This window comes from Pezoporus occidentalis, unplaced genomic scaffold (genome assembly GCF_034315485.1).
Source record: "Pezoporus occidentalis ecotype Australia unplaced genomic scaffold, CSIRO_AGI_Poc_V1 ctg135, whole genome shotgun sequence".
In the NCBI taxonomy this organism is placed as follows: Eukaryota; Metazoa; Chordata; class Aves; order Psittaciformes; family Psittacidae; genus Pezoporus; species Pezoporus occidentalis.
In genome coordinates, this window is record NW_026913157.1 from 3,313,741 (window position 1) to 3,329,046 (window position 15,306).

Consider the following 15,306-nt stretch of genomic DNA (forward strand, 5'->3'; position numbering starts at 1 on the left):
TACCATCTCTGACATCAAAGTTGCAATGTTTGTGCTGATCATTGCTGTATTCCACATTGTATTATGCTGATCTAATTTGGCCTGTACTGGGGAGCGTCTAACCAGTGCAGCAGCCTGTGTCAGTGGAGTTTGAGTGACTGTTTTAAATGGCCAGCCCTCTTGCCCAAGAGGGATGAGCTGATTATGGGACTGGAAAAGGAAGTGGTTTTTCAAAATCGATGCTTGGGAAATATCCTACATTCTGCTGTGGAGGAATGTCAAAGCAGAGGATCTCAAGAGCAGAGGTGGGGGCTTACTCAGCAAGTCCTCAGGCCAAGGCTGTGCAGTGCTAATCCAAGTTGCCGTTCTGTATCCAGGGAGGCAAATAGGAATTATTGTTCCAAAACAATCAACTGTGAGAGTCAACAGATATCAGCTTTGTTACTTGTGGAATTCACCCTTGCATTACAGCCTTGACCTACAGCATGTGATAGGACCAGGAAAAAAGTCTCCTTATGGAGTTTTGGATGTGTGCATCATGTTCCGTCTGTGCAGATGCTAAATACTTTGCCCACTGTTTGCATCGTTGCACGTGAGGGCCAGTCGGGAGGTTACCTTGGTGAGTTACTGACTATTTAAAATTGAAGACCACTCTACTTCATTTCTTTGTCCCCTGCAACTCCTTTGGTGTCCTCTCCATGCTGCCCAATGGGAACCTTCTGCAGCCACAGTGACCAGAGTAGGTCAGTCTAGGAAGCCTCAAGCAACTTCTCTGCTCTGCTAAATTCACATGTCACAGCTTGGGTTTTTCAATCAGACCTCTGGCTTCTGCTAAGAGATGATGTTCATCACTCCACAACAAGGGTTCCACGTCAGGCACCTGTTTTCTGTCCTTACGGGTTCCTCAGCCTCCTTTGGTTTCCTCCCTGGACTGATCAGTCCCCAGTTTGTGTTTTTGCAGAACAAGTTCCTGAGACCTGCTGGTGCTTGCCAGAAGCAGTGGGAAAATTATGAACCCGTAACAGAAACAACGATTTGAAGTTTGAGAACAAGACAAACAAAAAAAAGGAGAAAGAAAGACTTGCATTTTTTTTTCTTTTATTGTGCTGGTGAGTCCTTGTAGTCAGGGCTGATGTGTTTTAAATAAACACACTTGTGGGTGCGGCAGGACTGTCTGTGCAAGCCTAAACTGAGGCATCTCTGGTTATGCAATTAATGTACAAATGTACTGCTTCTACTTTTTGCTTTGGTGAAGGACTTCTGAGATGTCAGAGCATGTTCATTGTGAGGTTTTCTTCTTAAAAGAAGGGTACCTTCTTAAAAAATCACATTTTTCATATATCATCTGGATTGAAATTTTTTCTGTAAAATAATTTTGTGAACCCTTTTGGTTGCTCGCTTTCTTTAGCCACTCTTCTGTCTATGAGCACAGGACTAAATCTAGCTATATCTTCACAGAATCATAGAATGGTTTGGGTTGGAAGAGACTTCAAAGCTCATCCAGTTCCAACCCCCTGCCATGGGCAGGGACACCTTCCACTAGACCAGGTTGCTCCAGGCCCTGTCAAACCCAGCCTTGAACACTGCCAGGGATGGGGCAGCCACAGCTTCTCTGGGCAATCTGTGCCAGGGCCTCAGCACCCTCACAGGGAAGAACTTCTTACTAATGTCTAATGTAGATCTCCTCTCTGTCGGTTTAAAGCCATTCCTGCTTGTCTTGTCAATGACCACTATTTAAAAGGTCTACAGAGCATTATGATTTATTGCAAATCTGAGGACTGCCTAAGTTTTATCTTTGCAAGGACTTTAGGAAGCTGTCAGACTGTTGCAGACTGTGGTGGCTTAAATCAACCTGCTTTATTTGTGAAATACAGATATTTGTGGGCAGGCCAGGAGCCAGTGCGCCATTGCTAACTGACAGCTCCTGAGGCTGTGCTAAACTGCTTGTAATTGAGGAGCACTTGGAGGAATGGCTTCTAGCAGAAGAGATTTCAAGCTGGAACCAAGCCTGGAGACTCCAGGGAAAAAACATCTGAATTCCAGGGCTCTGAAGCAAGCTGCAAGGGTGGAAGCAAGCTCATGATTAGAGAGTGGCTAAGTGGGGAGTAAGAAAATGGAGCGCAAATTTATTTGCTGTTGTTGGCTGGATCCTGCCTTCTGCCAGAGCCTAGAAAGCTGTGTGGATCTGCTGTCCAAGAAGAGTTTTCTTTGCTGTCATTAGGGACCAAGCCCTAAAGGCCAGGACAAAACCTGGATCATCTGCTGTGCAGCTTGGAGACAGAGAGATTCTGGTCTGGTGAGGGAAGGAAAAAAATCCTATGGTATTTCTGCCTTTGGCAGCATGACTGTGCCTTTCTGCCCTATACGGGCATGCACATTACAAAGGTTGGCTCAGAGAAGTAGGACTCACTAATGCATTGATTTACAGGAGCCTGTTTGAGGAGAGGCAGAGCAAGCAGCTCCCATGAACTTTCTGTGAAGGAAGCAGCATGGATTTTGTTTTCCAGCCCAATTTTTGCTGGTTGCATTCACTTCTTGGAAGCACTGTTGACAGTTCAGCTTGATTTTACAGCTACGCTGCAGCAAGCTGGAATCGACGGAAAAGAGGGGAATCCTGAGCCAGGCAGCACACATGCACAGGCAGCATGGCTCTGCTCCACAACCGGCACCACTGCCAGCTGAGAAACCTGGTTTGGAAGGTGAAAGCACTATTTATTTAAGATATTTACACCGCAGCTGAATTTCCACATCTTGGTCTCACTGTAAGTGAAGGGGCTGGTGAAATAACTGCAGGAACCACCTTTACCAGCTGGGACACAGCTGCAAATTGCTGTGGTCCCCAAGCCAAGCCAGGGTGTTTGATTACAGCCCAGCTATCTCCGGGCGTAAACAGAGCTGGTCTGGCCACAATGTTAGATCAGGGTCAGAGCAGAGGGGGGCTGCTTGGTGAAATAGCGGCCAACTGGAAGCTGGGAATTAGAAGGAGGTTCAACAGAGGTTGTGAGCATGTAAGGTTACTGCTGATGACAAAATGTGGATTTGGGGATATTACATTGGGTAAGTCTCCAACTTTGAGTTGTGCCATTATAGCCCACTGAACCTTTTGCCAGAGAGGCAAACTTTAACCAGAGGACAAGCAAAGGGCAGGATGAAATAATTCCTTTAATGGCAAAGAAATAGAAAATGAGGAGAGCTGTGCTTTTTTTATGAGACCACAGACACAGTTTCAGGCCTAAAACATTCATTCTTTTTGAGAGCCGGTCCAGAGGAGCAAACGTCATTTGCAACTTGGCATTAATACCCAAATTATCCAGTATTACGGTAACTCCGAGTCAGCAGAGGTCTTGGAGGCATAGATAGCTTTCAGAGCTAATAAACTGGCCAACAGACCTTTCAACTGAAAAGGCCAGGGAACTTGTACATCAGAAAAAAATTCCTTGGTGTTTTTCTGGGGTAATAAATGGACTTTTCAGTTTAAACATTTAACAAAACCAAGTAAATGACGAAGTGGTGGGATGCCTAATGCGGATGCCTCAGTGGCTGCAGTGCCAGGAGCACCGTAGGCTGTGCCAGATTCAGCCTGCCCTCACAAGTCATCCTGCCTGGGGACCAAAGGGGACACAGGAGCTGTATGGCCTTGGCCAGGAGGAAACAGATACATGTGATGGGCATCGTGACATGGTTTATCTTCCCAAGCTGCGACGGCTGCTGCAAAAATGGTGAATGAACAATGAGTCAAGTTACACAAAATTAACTTGGCAGTGTCATTTCTAAGCAAATCTGAACTAATGGGAAGTCTATGCCATGTAAATACCTTGCACTATGCAGCTTAGTTTTCTTTGTCTTCTTTTTTTTTAAATCTGGTTGCTGGGATGCCAGTGCTGGATTTACTGTTTTATCCAACAGCAGCCTGGGAAAAGAAGCAGCAGCTGCACACGCTTACGTGTCATGGCTCAGGGCTAGAAGGATTTCATAGCCCATGCTTTGCAGGTGGGATGTTCTGTGGGCTTGCTCCTACAAGGGTGGTAGGGGCAGGCCTGCCTGGGCATGGGTGGGAGTCTGCATAGGCCTGGGGGCTGTGTGAATGGGAGAGGTTTAGCAGGGTCTGACACTGCATGTGTAAAATGCAAGGAAAATGAAACTGGATATATGGGGTACCCACTCCCCACCAGTTTTCCTGCAGCTGGTTGGGAAGAACCGTGTCAGCATGACCAGTCCTGGATGCTGGGACGGGAACACCAATTCCAAGCTCAGATGTTGCAATTGAAGTTTTCCTTGAGCCTTTTCCAGTACCTGCTTGCCAAACTTCCTTTCACGGGAGTTGCTGGAGCAGCTTTCCTGTAAATGCTGCTCTTGTCACAGCAGCTGCTCACAAAATTAAGGAAATTGATGTGCAATGAGATACATGAGCAGCAAGAGGGAAGGGTTGTGTTTTGTATGAATGAATTACATGTGACTGACACTGCCTGAAGTACCTGAAGTAACCTATTTGCAAAAACGTATCTCATCCCTCGCTTCCATGAAGTTTAAACAAAAGAGATTTCTCAGGCGCATTGATAACTGGCAGTATTAAGTAATAAGATGGCTAAAGGCAGCATGTCAGCACACAACCTCTGTGAGATACTGACCTGATCAAATGTGTAATAGTAAGAAGGTTTTCTCATCTCAAAACAAAGCAAAAGCTTTAAAATCCTCCCTGTTTTACTTTGAGGTGGAAGTAAGACCTTTGGAAATTTTTCATTAGGAACAGACACAAACCAGTGCCCGATTGGGATTTTCAGTGAAGCCTCAGACACAGTGCTCTGACACTGTGGTGAGCGCTGTAACCTCCGGGATTTTAGGGTGATTTCTGGTTCCCTTTTTGGCTAGCACTTCTACCTCAAGGCTGAGAGACAGCTCTAGATTTGTGTTTCACCAGAACTAATTTCTTCCCCTGCATGCTTCTGGTCTTGGTGAAGTGGTGTTTGTAAAAAGCAGAAAAAAGTTCCCAGGCAATACTGTGGAGGTAGCTGTGCAGCAACCACATGTACCATTTTATAGTTAAGGTGACTGTCATCCTTAGGCTAATACAAATAAGTTCACATTCCTGAAAATATAAATATTTATATAAACATTTTTCAGGAAGGTGGAGAAGCAGGTGTCTGAGAAAAATATAAAGTTATATAAACCAGTGTTATCTCTCTGATGTAATACTCCAAATGCCTTATCCACTGAGTAATCTGGATATGACATAACAGGGGAGCTGGCCGAGAGCCAGCCAAGTGAAATGTTCTCACCCTGAAACAAAGGAAAGCAAGTCAAAGGGAGGTGGAATTGCCCGTTCCCAGGCTGCCTGTGTCCCCTGTGACCTTCCTTGCATTCTGTTACATCCATTTGCAGCAAATTTTATGTTTTCCCCCCCTTCCTTTAAACAACGTAATGGATACTCTTCCACCCATGTGGAATGGCTTGCTGCAGAGGAAGTGACGTGGCTCCACTGGATCAGATCCCTATTTGCAAGCAGAGCGTGTGTTGCTTTCCCAGATTTAGGTGAAGAAAATTACAGGGCTTTGAATGCAATCCCACAGCTGAAACAATAAAGTCTTACTCTGGTGGAATATCATTAAGGATGGATGAACCACCTTTCCTCCTTTCCTCACATGAGCAGTCCCAATAGCTTTTGAACACTGCACTGATAAAGGAGGCAGAAATGCACAGGATAGAAGTGTTTATTCTGTTAAGGGCCAAATACCTGAGCCCCAAATTCTCACTCTTTCTGAGGCTAGAAAGTCCCAATGGCTCCTGCTTGGTGGAAGAACTAATACTAAACATTTTCTGTATGGAAACACAATTTCCATGTTCTCTTGATTGTCTAATACTCAGATTTGTCAGGGTGATCTTTCATGAATTATTTATTACTTTGACGTTTATATTACATGGAAAAAGCTCAGCAAGCAGGATGTTCCATTTGATCATACCTTGAAACTGCCACCTGCATGTGTTGGGTTTTTCTTTTCCAACAGCTCTCACAATAACAACTGGGAATTACATTCGCGATAAACAGGAAGGAAATTTGATTGCTGGCCAAGTTTGTCTTCAAAATCCTTACATTGGGCTGCAGATAGGCAGCCACCCCATATGCGAGAAGGATTGGACATGTCCTAGTAATGGGCAGTGACTAGTGATGGACAGTCATCGCTAGTCACTGGTTCAGCAAACAGGGATTGTTCAGGTTGGGGAGCTGAAGGAAAGCCTTTAACAGGGAAGCAAAGATGTAAAAGGCTGAAAGAGGACAAGCCTGAAGAAAATGAACTATTTGAGGAAACTTCCTTGGATTTGGACTGGAGGATATGAAAGTGGCAACTGTGGCAGGGTGCTGGCATGATCAGCCCTTCCGCCGCTGGTGGTTTTCTCTAGAGGCTCTGCTGGTGCCGAAGCAGCAGCTACCTAGGCCTGGGCTGCATTTTCTTGCTCTTCTTTAGATGAGAAATACAGAACATTCATGGAGAAAGAATAACGAGGTTATTACAGGGAGCTGGGAAATAACGTTGCTTTGTGTTAACAGCAGGCATTTTCTAGGGATGCTTAACTGCCCTTCATCAACACCACACAGCCCCCACATGAAGTTGGTTCCTGCTGTATTTTCAGTCTGGGAAGGGCAGGCAGTTTGCTGTGCTTCACTGTCACGTAAGGTGGTGTGTTCAAACTGGCCTTCGTGGGAGTGACAAGTGCTTTCTTCTTTCTGGCTTTTCTCTCCATTTTTGACTGTCATAAAATTAAGTTACATCAAGAACCGTTTCAGTGCAGGTCACAGGCGAGCATCCTTATGCTGATTTAAGAAGTGCAGTATTGTATTTATTGCAGTCTGCTTACCCTGGGTGGAACTGCCAAGCCCTGCTCCCTGGCCAGCTTACTTCCTACATGACTGCAATGACTGACGCTTATATCCCAGTATATATTAAAAGAAATCACTGTTCATTTGCTGAAGGAACGGCCCCAGATACAGCCTCCTCTAATCTGGCTGTCAGAGCTGCAGGGTACTGCCCATACTTCTAGACATTTTGTGGTTGATACTGGGCAGGCTGTTACCCAAATGTATTGTATCATGAGGATTGTTTTTTGAGATTGGCATGTGAACCATCACCAGAGATCAAGCACAAGCAGCAAGTTGTTCAGGTGGAGGATGAATACATGATGGTGTTATGTTGTCATAATTCCAGGCTCAAAAGTTATTGAGAAAGCCTCCCCTTGGCAGATGGACTCACAAACTTATTAGCCAAAGCTTTTATATTTTGCCTTAAAAATGGATCATCCAGCACTTTTCTGCAGTGTGCCAGGGCAGGTGAGCACTGGTGTGTGCAGGGGTGGGAGTAGGAGGCAGCTTTGCTGTCAGGGATGTCATGATTGACAGCACAGAGCTTGCCAGCACAACAGAATATAAGTAAGATCCATAAGCTGGGGAAGAGGGTGAGTTAGTAAGCCAGCATCATCCATTTTCCAAATCCCAGATATCTTCCTAGAGGGACTTTTCCCCATCTGATTCAGGATCATGATGTGTGGCAAGTTGTAATTCCAACCAAATGCCTCTGGCACCTATTGGTGATTTACCTACCTGATGCCTGGATTTCCTAGCAACAAGATTAGTCCCAGCAATACATAGTTGGTGCAGCCATGCCAGCCCAGGGGGCCTTGCAAGTACCCAGGATCTTCTTACCAGGCTTTGTGCCCTCTCCTGGTCAGGTGCACCCTTGGAAACATTACTACAAGGCATCAGATTTATTCTGCAGACAGAAGGTGAGTGCATTGGGGGAATACCTATAAAAATGTCCAGAAACAAAGGAAACCCACTCAAGAATCTGAAAGAACTCATGGATGCAACCCACAAGGGTTGTTTTCTCTGCCAGGAAGAAAACCAGAGATTCAGGTAGCTTACCTCACTGCAGTTCAAGATTTCTGTATTTCTGCAGTCATGGACACAAGCTTTTTCTGCTATTTAATACAGCCACTCTCAGCAAATTTAACATAGCCACTCTTGACAAATCCGAAGTGACACCTGAAGAACGCTGCTGGAAGATCTGTCAGCTGGGAGGCTTGCAATCAGGTACCAAACATCCCACCAGATGTTCATGCTTCCTGGAGGACCAGCATAAAAAACAGGCTTCTACCACATGAGAGTTGGTGCTAAGGAACCCAAGAAAGAAAGACAGAGCTTGCTGGAATGAATTTAGACTGTTTGGATATATAGCATGGTTTCATTTAATAGCTCTATTTCTGCCATTTTCAAGGGAAAACTCACATGGTAAATAATTAGCTGCACATTTCTGTCAATGTGTTTCATACCGCATTGTTTCCTACTGAAATATATGGACCATCAGGTGCAGTTAGAAACTGAGAATGAATGCATCATTGGAAATACATTACAATAGGTCTTTCACCACTTAATTTTATGGTTTGCTTTGGATCTTTTTCCCTAGATCTTCCAGAAGTTACAGAGTTGGAGTTACCTGGAGTTATTTGCTACCCCTGAGTCTTGCTAGCTGAAACCACTAAGTATCCACTGCTTGTGCTGGAAGACTAGTGCCTGGGAGCCCACAGAAGATGCCGTTCTCTGCTGGGCTGAGTGCTCTGCATGCTGGCCTGGCAGCAGAAGCAGGTAGACAGGGTTTTGCCAGTGATGCTCAGGGTGTTTGCACAGAAACAACATGGAGATCTTCTCCATCATGAGATTTTGGACATTGTATGATGTAATGATGTGGGTGTGGAGTGCACAGACATGTTTTCAAGCAGGTGATTAGCTGTCTTGCCAATTCCAAAGCACCGATCTGAACTTGCATAGGGCGGTAAAGCTGTCAGGACAGGTTTTGCTAGGAAACAGTTTCGGGCTTCTGAAGGTGTGATTCAAACCCCAATTAAGAGGATAAAACCTCTAGGCTGTGTGTGACTTGGGATGCAGTTGGTGGTGGGAAGGTCAGAGCTGGGACCTTTCATTCGTGATCAGGAGCTAGTGGGTGGGAGAGGGGTGACAGGGATGCCAGGGGGTGCCAGGCTGTCACACAGGCGCTTTGTGCAAGCAGGGAGGTAGCAAGCTAGTTAAAACAGTGATTTTCAGGGGACCCAAAAGTTATGCATAAACTTGCACCAACTTTGGGAATAGCCGTGGGGGGTTTTAAACCACCAAGGAGAGAGGGGAAGACAACTCGGGAAAAGGTGATGCATTCAATTAAAACCTCTCTAAATCAATATTTTATTTAGGAAGCACAGGCATGGTACGCTGCAAAGTCTGGTTTGAAAACAGGCCTTCCACCCTCCCCGAGGTGTTGGTGTGTCCGTCTCGCAGCAGCACAGCTCCCTCTCCCGACTGCAAAGCCCACCAGCGCTGAGACGAAGCTCGCTGGCAGCCAGGTTCGTTATTAGAGAGCAAAGGTCCTTTAAGCACAGGAGAATGCATCCCTACCTCTGAGGATGGGCTAGGTTAAGACATCCCAAATCCATCATTATTTCAGGCTCTCTGTTGAACTGTGTGACCCAGTGGGCCCTTTCCTATCTCCAACCATCTTCTCTAAGTCTCATTAAAGAAAATCTGTTTTTTAGGGTGAGTGCCACTGCCTAAGGAGGGGGGGTGGCCAGGGGCATCTGTTGACAGCACCTTGGTGCAATGAGCTTCTGACCTTGACTGCCTCCCCTGCTGCCATCCCATATCCTGAGGCTCTGCAGGGACATCAGCAGTACAGGTACTGTGGAAACATGCTCTGTGAATAAACCTATATACACCCATGTTCCGATCTGCATGCTCTGACCTTTTAGCCCCATGAGATGGTTTTGAAGTCTTGATTGTTCATCTTCCTCAATGGTGGACAGCTTAGATTATCCTCAGAAATATGTTATTTCTGCTTGTATAAGGGCTTGACAAGTCCTGTTTGTGTTACCTAGCATCTTTAAAGCTCCAGCTTAGCTACAGATACCTTGGACGGAAATATGTCCTTTGAAAACAAGATTAGTTTATTGTGCTGCAAACTATGTGGTCAGCTCCATGCCAGATGCAGCATTCCATTAGGATGCTGGATCTGGGCCGGACTTTGAGGAGATCACAGAACAGATGGAGGAATAGAAAGGAGGGCACTGTGTGTAGGTGAAGACACAGATCTCACATGCTCATCAGCCATACTGTGTTACGTGTATTACCCCATGAGCTGTGTGGGATGTGTTGAAGTCTGGCTTGGGAAACAGCACAAAGCTGGACAAACTGGACTTGTCAGAGGAGCTGTGTTTCAGGGAAGGGGAATGGGCTCTTGGGGCACTCCAGCTTGTGATAGTGGCATTTTAAAATAGCTTCATAGTCAGGAAACCAAATAGCATGCTCATAGAGTGATTGTGATGTGTGCTCAGTGGTGAGCAGGACTGGAGAAACGGAAGATGTTACTCAGCCAAACTCTTGGTGAATAATTACTGGAGCACTGTAGGATATAAATAATTTCCTCACTTCTGTCACTTTTAGGATGGCAAATAAGGACAAATAAAATGCTATAGGGAAAAATGAAGGTGCCTGGTGCTTGAGCAGTAAGAAGCAGCCTTAAGTAAGCTACTAAACTGATGACCTGTACATGAAAGGCTCACTCCTGGGAGCTGCAGTGAGTAGTATCCTTTGGGGAGCCCCTGACAGACCTCTCCTTGCTGCCACGCCATGTTCTTACCCTGAACCTCATTTACCACTTGTGCTTGTGGCAGTGATCCCTCACCCTTAGGGACCTCATCTAGGAGCACTGCTGCCTGCAGAGGTAAATACACCAGCAATCCTTGCAGCTATGTGGAACTTTTGGTCCTGGATGTCCCCAGGGTGGCCAAGGGCAAATTACAGCCACCCACCAGCTGCTCAAGCAGTCCTTGAGTGTCAGCACAGCGTGCCAGGCTCCTCTTGTGTTTCCATCCAACTCTTCTTCCGGCACCCGCGGAGCTGGTTGTGGGGTGTTCGCACCCTCAGGCTCCAGCACGGCACTAGAGTTTCGTGAAGCAAGCCTGGCTTGTAGGTTCAGCTTCTCTGGGCACAGGTTTTGTGTCAAAATCCCTCCTGTTCTGCAGTTCCAGCATTGTTTTGAGGACAGAGAGCAATGTTGCAGGTGAAGGGATACTCAGGCAAGATTTATGCCCTTCTGAAATAACCTCCATATGTTCACAGCTTTAGCCACAGGCTGAATATGTTAAGAATAAGAAAGGTTTCTATTTTATTTCTCTAAAAGAAGTGCCCCTTTTGGGAGGCTTTCAGCCAGTGTCCTGGCTGTGCCCTGAGACTCTGCCCAGGCTCTCCCCAGAGTTTTGACATCATACCTGTATGGGGTACCCCAGAAGGAGTCGCTCTTATATTGAAAGCTATCAGATTTTGCCCTCTGAGCATGATTAACGGTATTTATTGTGAGTAGTAAATTGGGGAAATCATACCTGCTCCCACAAATGTGGCCAGAGGTGGTATCTGCTAGGCAAAGGAGGAAATTACTTTAGAAATGAGTTACAAAGGGCATGAGCAACGGGAAAAGGCCAGTCCCTCCCTCCCCCCTTTTGCTATGAAGAAGCTTGATACTTCTAACTTCAATACATTTGCAGACACATTTTGTCCATTAAAATGGTGTAAATTAACACTTCAGCGCTGTAACTGGGGAGGTCAATTGTCAAGACAGTAATTTATTTAGGTGCAGCAACTCAAATGATTTTTTTAATTGGTGGTCATGCCCACACAGGGAGGCTCATAAATCTGAAAGTCCATGGTTCCCCATTTTTTGGCTTTTTATACTGTTATATATGAACCCACATGAGGTGTACCAGGCACATGAAACAAAGGGTAATTTTGAAAGCTCTTCAGAAATGGAATAGCTTATTCCAAAGGTTGTTAATAGTTCTGACCTAAATTCGGACCTAAATTGCATGTTGAAGGGGAAAATATTTTGGTCTGCTGTATATGAATGCTATTATAAGTAATAAACACACAAGAAAAATGTTATGGTATCTCTTCCCTACAACTACACAATCAAAAGTTCTACCAAGTCAGTAGCCTGTAATTTTAAGTGAGGATGCATGGGATTTGGTGTTTAATGCTCATTTTCTCAATTGTCCACAAACAACATAGATGGGTCATGCTCTCTTTAATACCCAAACGAGCAAAACCACCAAAACAAAATCACCCTCTGTATTTACTTAGCATCCATCAGAAGGGCTTTACTGGCTGTTTGTCTGCATCCCTGCATCTCAGAATAATAAGAGTGCAATATTCTTTGGTTAGTAAGGTTTCCACTAAACAGTGGCAGATGTCCTGAGGATGAAAGGCCATGCCTGGAGCTGGGAGCTAGTGTTCGCAGAATGCCATGGGCAGCCCAAAGCAAGAGATGTGCTGCTGCTGAGAGCTTGGGAGAAACTGCAGAGCTCCCAGGCCCTCTTTTGGATCAGCCTCTGTCTGTCTTGGAAGGTGTCTCCTATGGTTTGGAGCTTTTTTGTTACTAGTTATCTGTTGGGTTTTTTTCTTATGGTAGTAATTCCTCATACTGCTCTGGAGAACCGTCTCAGAGCTCTGGGGAAACTGGGGCATCTGAGGACTATGATCTCATGCTGCAGGAGTTTTATTTGATGGTGAGGTTAGTTCAGGTAATTTCATTTTACAATGATTCCTATCTACCTCTGGGTTGCCTTTAGGATTGTGACCACGAATAACCTGAACTCACCCTGTGCCTGTTCTCTGTTTGTAGCAACTGGGTGCATTTCGGTGGGCTGAGTGATTCCTCAGAAAAACCCTTTTTGTGGCCTGCTTTCACCCAGCGCAATCCCACCCCAGGGATTCCCCCATGGCTGCAGTGATGGTCTTGGAGCAAGAGGGGATGTTTAGTGCAAGCAGAAGTGCTTTAAAAGGCAGGTTCTGTAAGTCCATTTGGAAAAGGCTCTGGAGATAAAGCCAAAGTCTATGTTTTGGCTTAAGGCAAGATGTAAGATCAATGTAAGGTCAATGTGACATACAGAAGGGGCATTTGAAGCATCATCCTTGCTTTAGCTCTTGCCTTGATTGCAGGGCCTGGAACAGAAACCCAAGATCCCAGTGATTGGGTTGGTCTTGATGCTTTGTTAGTGGTATGGGGGAGCTGTGCTCCCCAAACCATGAGCTCTGCACCCTCAACTTGCATAGGGAAGGAAGTTGTATTTTAGGAGTCAACATACATCGTTCATGCATGTGGTCTCCTTGGATCTTTCTAAATTCAGACTGGTGCATGATCTTAGTGCTGCTGGCAGTGTGGCTTTTTCAAACTTGGCATATAAAGTCTTTATAAAATCACCTGGTTATTACATGTGGCATTATAATAAACATAAATTAGTACAGGGACTAAAGCAGCATTTCAGCCTTGGCTGTGCACGTGAGGTTGTTCTGCCTAATTCCCATCTCAGTAACGGGGTTGCCATTTCTTCCTCCTGCCATTGAGGCATCGTTGCCTGCATCATTAGATTAACCTCAATCCCTCAGTCATTAGTAAATATTATTAGTTGTGTGTGACATTTTGCACTGAGTGAGGCTGCAGGTCCTGCCTGTTGGAAGGTTTTAATTAACTAAAGCTCCCTGTGGTGCACAGAGGGGCAGGGGGGAGAAGGCAGAATTCAAAGGGGAGATGAAAGCCCTGCCAAGCTGGGGTGCAGGTAAGGCTTCTGCTCTGCCTCAGACCTTTCTTTCAGAGAAGCTCTTGGGTTCCTCAGGTGGCTTCTGAAATTACAGCACATGGTTGAGCTCCTGCTCCAGCATCCTTTCCAGAAGCTACTGGAAAATAACTGGGTGCAGCACCTGAGTAAGCCCCCCTACAAAAGCTTGTAAAGCAAATGTCATCAATGATAAGCGTAAACCAATGCTTTGTGCTGAGCACCATGTGCACCAGGGAAGAAAGAACTGTTGGGCCAGGATCAGACATGAAACTGGAATGCAACAGCCTTTTCTTGAGATCTTTGTGTTTCTGAACTTGGAGCTGGTGTGAAGAACACATTTCTCCCAACTTTCAACAACCTTCCCTTCAACAACTGAATCATTCATTTAGACTGTAGTGATCTGGGACCCCATGTGTGGCTAGTGCAGCAGTGGGGAAGCTCATTGTTAAATGTCAAGGAAGAGAAGGTGGAGCTGCAGCTGCTGCCTTCCCTCTCATCTCGCCTATACTGCAGTCAGGCAGGGTTTGCATTCCCTACCTGCAAAGCAGCGTGGAAAGCAAAATGCCACTGGGTCAGCAGTGGAGACAAGGGTCTGTGCTGCCTGCTGGGCTCTGCTGCTGCTGGGCACCACATGGCCTGAGCAGTGAGTCCATCAAAACCTGTAATGAACGTCTGCTACTTTCATTGGGATGCACTTTGTGTGGAATCAACTGTGCTTTTTTTGTTGTCTCCTCTCTATTCTCCCCTATTTATTCTTATGCCCCTCACCATCTGCAATATGCATGTGTGTAAAGCTTTCAAGGCAACCAGTCCTGCTCTCTCCACCTTTAATGAAAGAGCAAAATGTGTGCTGGATGCCAAAGAGCTGCAGTCAAAGAGGCAGGCACATGTCCTACAACAGCCAAAACCCTGTTATCTCTACTTGTCCATCACCTGTTTGGTTTCTTCTTCTGGCTCTGGTTGTGATGGCTGCTTGCTGGGGACCTGGACAGTGCTATAACCGGTAGCACAGGCTGGCAAAGCCCCAGTGCATTGGCTGCAGTTGTGTTTATTTGCACACAACAGACAGCACGCTGTTTCCCTTGGCAAGAAGCAGGGGATCAGTTTTGGCACACAGTGCCCAACCTGAGGGCTGTGTCTTTGCCCTCCCCCTTGGCTGTGGTGTGGGACCAGCCCTGAGCACATGACTTGGAGGCTCCTGTGTTTATCACCTGGCTCAGATAACTAGGAGCTGTCTTTTCCATTTTTTCCTCAAAGGAAGACTTCAACCTCATGGAAACTTGGGAATAACTCAGCCGCTAGCAACACAGCCCAGGGTGAATGGCTGGCTTCTCTCTAATGTCTGAGTAGCCGAAACTTTTTGTTTTCTATCTAGATCCATTTAGGAGGAAAAATAAGCATTTAAATGCCATAAAGCTGGTTTTGACAGTAACAAGAACTGATGTTGACAAACGCACAGAAATAGCCCCAGAATTCCAAGCCAAGTAATGAATCTTCATGGCATGCAGAAAGGAAAATTCAAATAACCTTATTTACAAACTTATTCAGTAAATAGTTTTAAATAATGAGCATATAGTAACCCTAAACTGGGTGTGATTGATACAGCTTGAACCAGCCATTTAGTGGAGGGATGTCCAAAGCAGAAAGCAGCATATGGCTAATCTGAGGACTGTAGAAGTACAAAAG

General features: G+C 45.6%; 2 protein-coding genes across 2 annotated transcripts in view; one reads left to right on the top strand and one right to left on the bottom strand.

Annotated features, from left to right (window-relative positions):
* HSDL1 (hydroxysteroid dehydrogenase like 1) overlaps nucleotides 1-15,306 on the bottom strand; it is a 157,185-nt gene that overhangs the window by 16,623 nt on the left and 125,256 nt on the right. The window lies entirely within an intron of this gene.
* Nucleotides 1,033-15,306, top strand: part of NECAB2 (N-terminal EF-hand calcium binding protein 2) — a 100,300-nt gene continuing 86,026 nt past the window's right edge. The window contains exon 1 of the mRNA XM_062609209.1: nucleotides 1,033-3,969. Within this exon, the coding sequence (XP_062465193.1) occupies nucleotides 3,959-3,969 (11 nt within the window). The 5' untranslated portion in view covers nucleotides 1,033-3,958. The remainder of the gene's footprint in view (nucleotides 3,970-15,306) is intronic.